The following is a 10,046-nucleotide window of genomic DNA, read 5'->3' as shown; positions in this document are numbered from 1 at the left end:
GCCAAGGGTTGATGTTTTTTCCCCTTGAGAAAGTTGATATGCCTTGGCTAAGCAACGTCCCTGCTTTCAGATGCAGTTGTGGCAATGCTAAATTTCCAAGCATTACCACTGCATGTGGTGGAATCTGGGAACCTCAGTAACAAGCTGTAAAGTCAGGAGAAAAGCCAGTATGGGAAGATCTTGGCAGCTCCTCCATGATGGAATATCCTGCTGTACTCAGGGCTATGGTACCAAAATACAGCACAAACCATTGATTTACTCAGATGATACTCCCTCCTCAACACTGTCATTTATTTTAGTATTCCTTGGCCTTCCCAAACTGGAGTCTGGAGTTTCAAAATGGGGAAACACCCTAGAATGGGAACAAGCTGTGTGATTGAGTGATAAGGTGGTTGGGATGAGGCAGCCAGGGAAGGGGGTGGGGGGGGGCGGTGTTCAGCTTAGGCCTGAGCTGTGTTCATAGAGTTGCATGATGAGGACTCAGGGTCTGGTGACAGGAGAGGACTGGAAGAGGACTGGGAGAGGACTGGGAGAGGACTGCATGAGCAGTGATGTTACAGGTGGCGGGGCTGAAGGATGGTGAACAAGGGATGGCCACATCTTGGGGTCATGGGACAGAACTATGTTAGGTGAGAAAGCTGGACCTTAGTGGGGCTGGACTCTGTTAAATCACCGTCTACAGATTGCTGGTGGCTCAAGAGGATTGCAGCAGCCCTGGCCTGCTTACCACTGTGATGGCCAGTGTTGCTCTGCCAGGTGGTCCCACGTGTTTTTGGGATGCTTTGAGCACAGGCAGCCCAGGCTTGTCTCTGTCAGCCACAGGCACCTGCAGCTGCCCTGACCCAGCCCTGCAGAGAACAGACACTCTGGTCCCATGGGACACACACACACACACACCAGCTGCTGCCCTCCCATGCACTGGTGCCTCGTGGAGCTGTGCTGGGCTGCAGCTGCACCTCCCCGTCTGCTGTGGAGCTTAACACTGGTTTCAAAAGTCATTGTCGTGGCCCAGCCAGGATTCTGTTTGCTTTTCTCCTTGGTATGCTTTGTGTAGTGCAAGCAAACAGTTTCTGAGGGGGAGACTTCTTGCGGTGGAGCCTTGTAAAACCTNGCCAAGGGTTGATGTTTTTTCCCCTTGAGAAAGTTGATATGCCTTGGCTAAGCAACGTCCCTGCTTTCAGATGCAGTTGTGGCAATGCTAAATTTCCAAGCATTACCACTGCATGTGGTGGAATCTGGGAACCTCAGTAACAAGCTGTAAAGTCAGGAGAAAAGCCAGTATGGGAAGATCTTGGCAGCTTCTCCATGATGGAATATCCTGCTGTACTCAGGGCTATGGTACCAAAATACAGCACAAACCATTGATTTACTCAGATGATACTCCCTCCTCAACACTGTCATTTATTTTAGTATTCCTTGGCCTTCCCAAACTGGAGTTTCAAAATGGGGAAACACCCTAGAATGGGAACAAGCTGTGTGATTGAGTGATAAGGTGGTTGGGATGAGGCATCCAGGGAAGGGGGTGTGTGGGGGGGGGGGGTGTTCAGCTTAGGCCTGAGCTGTGTTCATAGAGTTGCATGATGAGGACTCAGGGTCTGGTGACAGGAGAGGACTGGAAGAGGACTGGGAGAGGAATGCATGAGCAGTGATGTTACAGGTGGCGGGGCTGAAGGATGGTGAACAAGGGATGGCCACATCTTGGGGTCATGAGGCAGAACTATGTTAGGTGAGAAAGCTGGACCTTAGTGGGGCTGGACTCTGTTAAATCACCGTCTACAGATTGCTGGTGGCTCAAGAGGATTGCAGCAGCCCTGGCCTGCTTACCACTGTGATGGCCAGTGTTGCTCTGCCAGGTGGTCCTACGTGTTTTTGGGATGCTTTGAGCATAGGCAGCCCAGGCTTGTCTCTGTCAGCCACAGGCACCTGCAGCTGCCCTGACCCAGCCCTGCAGAGAACAGACACTCTGGTCCCATGGGACACACACACGCACCAGCTGCTGCCCTCCCATGCACTGGTGCCTCGTGGAGCTGTGCTGGGCTGCAGCTGCACCTCCCCGTCTGCTGTGGAGCTTAACACTGGCTTCAAAAGTCATTGTCGTGGCCCAGCCAGGATCCTGTTTGCTTTTCTCCTTGGTATGCTTTGTGTAGTGCAAGCAAACAGTTTCTGAGGGGGAGACTTCTTGCGGTGGAGCTTTGTAAAAACCTGCTGCTGGACCAGACACTCTGAAGGGTTTGGCAGTACCCTGGCAGGGATGGTGTCATCGCTTTGGAGTGCACAAGCCATCAGGATGCAGTGAGTGTGGAGTGCCGGCGTCTTCTCGCCGCCAGCTCAGCACTCCAGGCCTCCTCCAGCTGCATGGGAGCAGCCTTGCAGGGGATTTTTCCTTTTTTTTTTTTTTTTCCCTCTTTCCCTTTTTTTCTGGAACCCTACACAGCAAGAGCATAGAGGGGATCCCAGAGGGTTTGAGGCTAACCAGAGAAGACACCTCGTTCTCTGACAGATCTTGCACTGGGAAAAAGCTGGAGAAAATCCATTTTGGAACATCTCTGCTGGGGCTGTTGGCAAGAGTCCTGCAAGGTGCAGCAGCTGCTGGCCAGGCTGGTTCCTCTGAAGAAAAGAGGACTGAAAGGTCAGAGCATGGATGTGACCTGCTCGACCTCTGCTCCCTCTCCACTTTACTGCAGATTTGCCTTTTGTTCAGCCCAAACAACCTCCTGCCGAGCCAGTGTTCCTCCAGGGCCATGACCTGACGCTGCACCAGGCATTGAAGCCTTTCCCTGGGATGTTTCCACACCCTCTTGCGCAGCACCAGCATGGGCTATTTGCATTTCTAGTGGCTTTAAGTCAGCCTGAACCACCCAGGGTTTGCTTCTGTCCTGGTGAGAAAAGTTCTGGTTGATGCACGTGTTAATCTCAAAAACAAACGCCTCTGCGTTGTTTTTACTAAATATAGGACCAGTGTCTGCTGCGGTGCAGGGCACTGCAGACAGCCCACAGTGGGGTCACACTCCTACATTGAACAGGAGTTTATCAGCCCCAGACAGGAAAGACTCTCAAGTTTAATGGTGTTTGCTCTCAGATTTGAGCTGCAGCGAGTTGAGTTTTCAGGGCTGATCTCATTCCCTGTCATTTGCAGAGGGCTGAGCCTGGAAATGTGAAACGGGGCCCCTCTGGGACAAGCATCTCAGCCCAGCACTGTACGTTGGATTCTCTGCTTATCTCTCATTTGCATAAATGCCATTTCACCCTCCTGTGGGGTAACTGATACGGGGGATTGAGGAAGAAACTGTACCTTCTTGTTGAGTCACATCTTGATCAATCCAGTCCTGCAGGAAGTGTCATTTCCCGCAGATGCGCAAGCATTCAGGCATTGCTGATGAAATCTTGTGAGGTCAGGCAGTCACTTCCTCCTAATTGCAGCTCTAGGAATGAATTATCTTTAGCTTAGACCCTGGTTACTTTGTGCTTTGGAGCAATTTTCATTTAAGCAAAATACAAGCACATGAAAATAGAGATGGGCTCTGAATTTTTCCTACTGGTTATTTTGGTTATACAGATGCCATCTGGGGCTTGTATAACAAATTTGGTTTTGTTTGGTGATGGTCAGTGAAGAAAAAGATCCAGAGCCCCAAACTGTCATGCAAAAAGCCTCTATTAGAAACCTACATGTTGCTAGAAATGGCTTGTGTCACGTGCTTTTCCCAGGAGCTTGGAGCCTCCCAGGCCGCAATCTCTTGAATGGCTCCTATCCTCCCCTTCAGAAATAACATCATCTTCCATTTTAAAACTCATGTTGTGATTTCTTCTGTGGAAGCCAACTCCAGGGCTGCACAACCCCCATGGTTAGAAATCTCATGTGAAAACTGTTGTGGCATCCTCTGCCAACAGGGAGGGTCAGAGACAAGAAGCAGAGGGTGAGTGAGTTGTGGGACAGCTGCTTAAAGGTATTACTGCAAGCGAGAACCTGTGCTCCTGCCGTGGCTGGCTCCCTGCATTAGGTTTGGGATATCCAGGCCACATGGTTCTATTCATGCTGTGCTGGAAATAGGTCCCTGGTGCCGAGGAATGGCAGCTGAAGCAGATGCTTCGTAGCCTGGAAGGTGGTTGTATCCCTTCATTATTTATGAACATGAGAGCTTGAGCAGCTGTCACCAACATGGAGCCACATTCATGGCTGGCCAGATCCAGCCCTGGGTTTGATGCTGCTGCAAATGGACCTCTGAAAAGAAACCAGCCGATCTGCAGGGCAGGGAAGGGCAGGGAAGACTGCTTGGGTGGCTGTCTTCAGCTTCAAACACCAGAGGAGATGGTGCTGGTTTAGAAGGGAAGAAAAAAAAATAGCAAAAATGAACTTAAATTTATTTACTAGTCAGACAAAGCACCTGACCAACAATTTGTCTGTTCCTGTCCATGTCTCTGAGCCTGGAAGTGCAAACTCTCTGCCTTTGGGGGCTCAGCAGAGAGCTGCTGGTGTTGGATCTGCCCCTTCCCTCTGCCAAGCACAGATACCATCTCATACCTCACAGGGCTGCTGAAATGCTGCCTGAGGTCCTGTCTTCTCCTGGGTCATTCCCTCAACAATGCAGCCTGCACACAGTGGCATTTCCCAAATGCACATGGATCAAACTGTTCCTAGTTGCTCTTGACATTGTAATAAGATGTAATCTTTATTTATGGGTTTTTGTATTTGTTAAAGATTAGATCTGGAATCCTAGCTGCAGATCTTGTTGAAATGTAAGAGAGAGGGACAAGTATTGCTTGAACATCACTTCCAGAACCAGGTGGATTTGTCTCTTCTCAGGGGATGTTGCCTTCATCCAACCTGAGCATCTCCAGAGAAGGTGAGGGAAGCAAACCCTTCCAACCCCTCTGATTTTTGTCACTCCTTTTCCAGCCTCAGAAGACGGAGCTATGAGATCCACCTGGCAGGGGAAGGCCGGTCGCAGCCCACTCCAGGCCCTGTATGAGAGTTACCAGGTAAGGGGAAAGGGAGATGGAGGTAGTGGGGTGAAGATGAAACTGCAAAAGGTTTTTGGATCCTTTTGCTATGTTTCCCCTCTGGGTGGGCAATTTTCCCCTCGTGCAGCCACACATCCCTTTGCAGAGGGATCCTCACCCACAGCTTCCCTGCAGAAAGTCCTACAGGAAACCACCCTCCAACCGGTGCAACAGGCTGGGGCAACATACCCCAGCCACTAAATGTGCCCTTCATCTCCCTGTGTCCATGGGGCTGTCATCTTCTGCAGGGCAGAGGGCGATGCTGCTGGTCCCTGCAGTGGGCTGTCATCCCTGCTGCCTCCCCACTGCCCATCAGCACTGCCCCATGCAGGTGGAGCTGGATCTCCTCTCCATTTGTGATGCTTTGTGTTACTGTCTAGGTCGATGCTTTTATGACTATAAGCAGCCAAAGTACATTTGCTCTCTGAGAAATGGCAGATATGGACTTCCTCGATCACGCTGCTGGCAAACCTTAATGCTGCTGGAATGTCATGGTGTTATTTCCTTAAAAGTGATGCTTAATTTCCTTGGCTTTTAAAGAGGAGGAAATAAAGGGAACAATTTTGCTCTGAAATAACTGCAAGACATGCACTTATTCCAGTGGGCGGCTGTTGAAAAGTAGTCACATTTATTTTGTTGCCATGCCTGCAGACAGTGTCTGTCTGTCTGTCTCTCTGGTCCAATAGCTTTGAATTATGCAAGTGCAGGGAAAAACACCTGAAAAAAATCACATTATTAAAATGCCTCTTTTTTTAAGCCCTTACAAAAAGAGTTTGCAAGTTTAAAAGGTGACAGGGAGGCCCCAAACAAAAGAAATTTCTATTGAAAGGTTTGGCTGTGTCACAAGACATTGTACCATGAGAATGCCTCTTCAGCTATGCTTATCACCTCCCTAGGTGCTGTATTTTCTTCATAGCCATGTAGCCAACAACATCAGAGTCGTATCTTGGTGGTAGTTAGCATCTGTTCACCTGCATTTCCTCCATCTGAGCGTTTTCCCTTATAATCTCCCTATTGGAAGGAGCAGGGATGGGATGCTTTCTCCTACCCCTGTCTCAGGTTACTGCCCATGCAGGTTCCCAGAGAAAGTAGTTGCTAAACTGACCTGGACAAGGTTCCTTCTTTTGTGGAAATGAGATCCAAAAGGGTCCAAATGTGGTTTATCCCTTGCAGGAGGAGCTTTTTACCCAGGTGTTAGTACCTCTCTGAAGGAGACAATTCTGCTGGTTCATTCACAGGCTGGGCAGTTTGTCTCAGTATCCAAACTTCTTTAAGGTGCTTTACAAACTCTGCCTCTCCCAGGCTCTGGTGCATCCCAATCCAACTTACGGTCCCTCAGGGAGCAGTGAGGGTGCACCTGAATCTTGGCAAAGGCCGTGCCTTGGCAGTGACAGCTGTCAACAGCAGGGGTGTAGGGACCAAGGACGTGGCCTGCCCTTGCCCCCATCTGGAGGTTGCCACATCTCTGTGGGTGGCAGAGCTGTTTGCTGTGGCACCTTGGGACACCGGCAGGACTGTCTTCACAACCCTAAAGAGGGACCCCCTGTTGTCTTGTGACATGGCAGTAATTGCATGGCATCAGAGCAAGAGCCCTGCAGGGTCAGAGCTGGCTGGTGTGTGGTGGAGCCGTTAGTGGTCATCGCCGGGAAAGGCTGTTGGATGTTCCCAGTAATGACGAACACGAAACTTCCCAACCCTCGTGAGCAAAACGGGCAGTGAGTGGGCAGGAGGAGGAGGGGACCTTCCCCTTCTGACTTCCTGGAAATGGTTTTCCTTCCCCAGATGTTTTAATGACATTTTGAGATTTCTGATGAAAACCATGACAGGAAAGGTCACATCCCCAGACCTGAAGGTAGCGTTTCAGCTGGGCAGTGGTTAGGGGGCTCTGAGCTCCTCAGAAATCAGTGCAGCAGCTGCCAGGCCTTGATGCAAGAGTCAAAAGGAATAAATGACCCTGTTTTAATTCCTCATCCCTGCAAAAAAGGAAACTGTGACCAGAGCAGAGGTGTTGAAATGGCCTGTGTAAAAAAAGTCCCTCAGGAGAAGGAACCCAAAGCCTTCAGGAAGGGTCCCACCACCATCTACATCAGCACCTTGCTCCTCTCCATCATGCCTTGCCACCCCACCTCACCTCCAGCTCCCCCCTCCCCACTCCCCAGGGTTGGACTATCAGTGTTAAAAACCAGTTCCCTTTGCCTCTCCTTGGCAGCACATCCATGCCTTTTCCACCATGCATACCTGAAAGTGTGTGCCACTCTTGGCTGGGGTGTTCACAAGGAGTCTATGGCTGTAGATGTCAGTGCACTGCAGCAATGCCCCATGGCAGCAGGAGGGGCCCTGCACCAGCAAACAGGCTGCAGTGGCTGCCATGGGGCCATGCATGTCCCACAGCCTGATGCAAGGGAGAACATGTTAGCACAATGTGTGTGTGGGGATGCTTTTAGAAGATACCCTCTTACTGACCCTCTCTGCACCGCCTGTTCTTCCCTCACCCCCTTTGACTTGTCTCCTCGCCCAGCTCTTCATCATATTTTGTCCTCCCTTTTGCCCCCAGCCTATCCAAGGATTATATGCACCAAATCTTGTTCAAAGTCAATGCTGTCCCCCAAAATCCTACATGGGTGACTGCCAAACCCAGAAAACGGGGGGGAATGGGGACAGCTGTGGGCCAAGTCTTGTGTGTAGGCCACAGTTATCTTGGGCAAACTGGTGACCATCTCTATTGTTTTTTTCTCCCCAGTTTGAGCAGTCGACACTGCAGGCGGTTCACCACCAGAGACGGGAGACATTGAGCAACGTCTGCAACCGTTACACCCGCAAGCGGCGCCTCCTGCAGCGGGATGACTTGCGGCATTTGGTGGTGGATGACACGCATGGGCTGCTCTACTGCTACGTGCCCAAAGTGGCCTGCACTAACTGGAAACGGGTGATGATGGTCCTGACAGGGCAAGGCAAGTACCAGGACCCACTGGAAATCCCCGCCCACGAGGCCCACGTCCCATCCAACCTGCGCACCCTCTCCGAGTACAGCGTTCCCGAGATCAACTACCGCCTGCGCAGCTACCTCAAGTTCGTCTTCGTGCGGGAGCCCTTCGAGCGCCTGGTCTCGGCCTACCGCAACAAGTTCACCCTCAGCTACAACCAGGCCTTCCACAAACGCTACGGGACCAAGATCATCCGGCGGCACCGGCAGGAGCCCAGCGACAAGGCCCTGGAGCGCGGGGACGACGTGCGCTTTGAGGAGTTCGTCTACTACCTGCTGGATCCACGGACGCAGCAGGAGGGGCCCTTCAACGAGCACTGGGAGCGAGTGCACTCGCTCTGCCACCCCTGCATCATCCAATATGACGTGGTGGGCAAGTATGAGACCTTGGCCGAAGATGCCAACTACATCCTCCAGCTGATTGGGGCCGACACGACCGTCAAATTCCCAGCTTCGTCCAAGACCACCAGGACAACGGACGACATGACGGCCCAGTTCTTCCAGGACATTAGCCCCTTCTACCAAAGGAGACTCTTTAATTTATACAAAATGGACTACTTGCTCTTCAATTACTCCATCCCCTCCTACCTCCGCATCCGATGAGGCAGGGGCTGGTGGGGAGAGGTGAGGGAGAGCTGGATAACTCTCATCTTGCCACAATTCCTCTCCTCCCACCTTGTGCTCATCTCTTGGTTGACTTCTTCCCTGTGCCCTCTCATTAGGTCTGCTCCAGATCCTGATGGTCCCGAGGGAGGATACCTCTCAAAACACTGAGACTGGAGCTTTTCCTTTCCCTTCCCCTTCCACCCTTTAATATCTACAGGAAATGGTGGTGGGACAGGAAACTGCTGGGTAGGAGGGCTTACCTTGGTTGGGGACTTTCTTTTAACTAAGGGACTCCTCCATAGATCCAAGTCTTGGGAAGGCTCCTTTTTTGGGCAGGATCCCTTCGGGTCTTTCTCCTCCTTACTGGGCTGTTTAGGGGCAGACATGGTGTCTTGGGGGTCAGGGTGGAGTGTGTCAGAGACTTGCATAGAACCAGAAATAAAGCAATAATTTAATGTTACTTTTCCCCTTTGTTGAAAATTGCTCACACTTTTTCTTTTTGCCTTGTTCTCTTCGTCTATGTCCCACTTCCCCCACCATCCCCCATTGCTGGGGAAGGCAGAGGTGTGTCACTCTGACCACACATTTCTCCCTGACAATACCTGGAGGGCTTTTTTGTTCCTCTCCACATGCTCTCAGTTTGAATATAAAATATGCCAAAGAGAGAGAGGACATTTTTGCAGCAGGTCCACAGTGCTTTCTCCTGCCTCCAGCAACAGAGTGCTCAGTGCCTCTGTGTGTGTGCATGTCTCTGGATTTCTGGTCAAATCCAGCCCCCACACCTCCTGGTTTTTTTTCAAACAGCAGGTGATAACTGTTGTGTAAAGCCAGCTGTACATCACGGGTGCAGATGTCTGCTCATCATCCACCGTGTCCTGCCCACGGCCTCAGTGATCAAGCAGGACCCCCCTAGCAGCGCTGGCTTCTCTTCCCCTGACACCATGTGCTGCTCCCATGGGTGGCCAGTGCCTCCCACACCATTGCACTGGGAAAGTGAGGAGGGTGCTGGGATGGGTTTGAGTTATAAAGTGCTTCGGGGAGCACTGGGGTGGGATGTGGGAAATTGCTGTGGTTATGGAAAGGTGATGCTGGACTGGGAGGCCAGAGAAGTGTCTGTGTATGTTTGTGCCTGTCTGTGTGTATGTGTGTGTGTGTGTGTGTGTGTGTGTGTGTGTGTATTTGAGAAAAAATTGAGGATAAAAATGGGGAGAGAGACACCTAGAGGGAAACAACGCTTTGCCTGGCTGCCTTTGGACAATCGTTCCTTGAGTTAAAAAAGGGGAGGATGGGGTGAAACACAAAAGAAAATGACAAACCTAGCCCTAGGAGTTTAAATTAAAACCAGTCCGAGGAGCTGTATTTCTTTAAAACCGTATTTCAGTCTTCCCTCTTTTCTGTTCGGCTTTGGCTCGGTGACTGCCTTTGTAAATAAACACACTGGTAATAGATGCTGTAGAGT

General features: G+C 50.9%; 1 protein-coding gene across 2 annotated transcripts in view; it reads left to right on the top strand.

Annotated features, from left to right (window-relative positions):
• Nucleotides 1–9,045, top strand: part of CHST13 (carbohydrate sulfotransferase 13) — a 30,960-nt gene extending 21,915 nt beyond the window's left edge. For both annotated transcript variants that reach the window (XM_027882669.1, XM_027882670.1), the window contains exons 2-3: nucleotides 4,895–4,977; nucleotides 7,739–9,045. In XM_027882669.1, coding sequence (XP_027738470.1) covers nucleotides 4,895–4,977; nucleotides 7,739–8,584 — 929 coding nt within the window. In that variant the 3' untranslated portion in view covers nucleotides 8,585–9,045. The remainder of the gene's footprint in view (nucleotides 1–4,894; nucleotides 4,978–7,738) is intronic.
• The last annotated feature ends 1,001 nt before the right edge of the window (nucleotides 9,046–10,046 follow it).

The sequence above is a fragment of the Empidonax traillii genome, unplaced genomic scaffold, assembly GCF_003031625.1.
Source record: "Empidonax traillii isolate 1590-97213 ecotype Southwest subspecies unplaced genomic scaffold, ASM303162v1 scaffold109:size1658292, whole genome shotgun sequence".
NCBI classification, from domain to species: Eukaryota; Metazoa; Chordata; class Aves; order Passeriformes; family Tyrannidae; genus Empidonax; species Empidonax traillii.
This window is presented reverse-complemented; position numbering and strand designations above follow the sequence as displayed.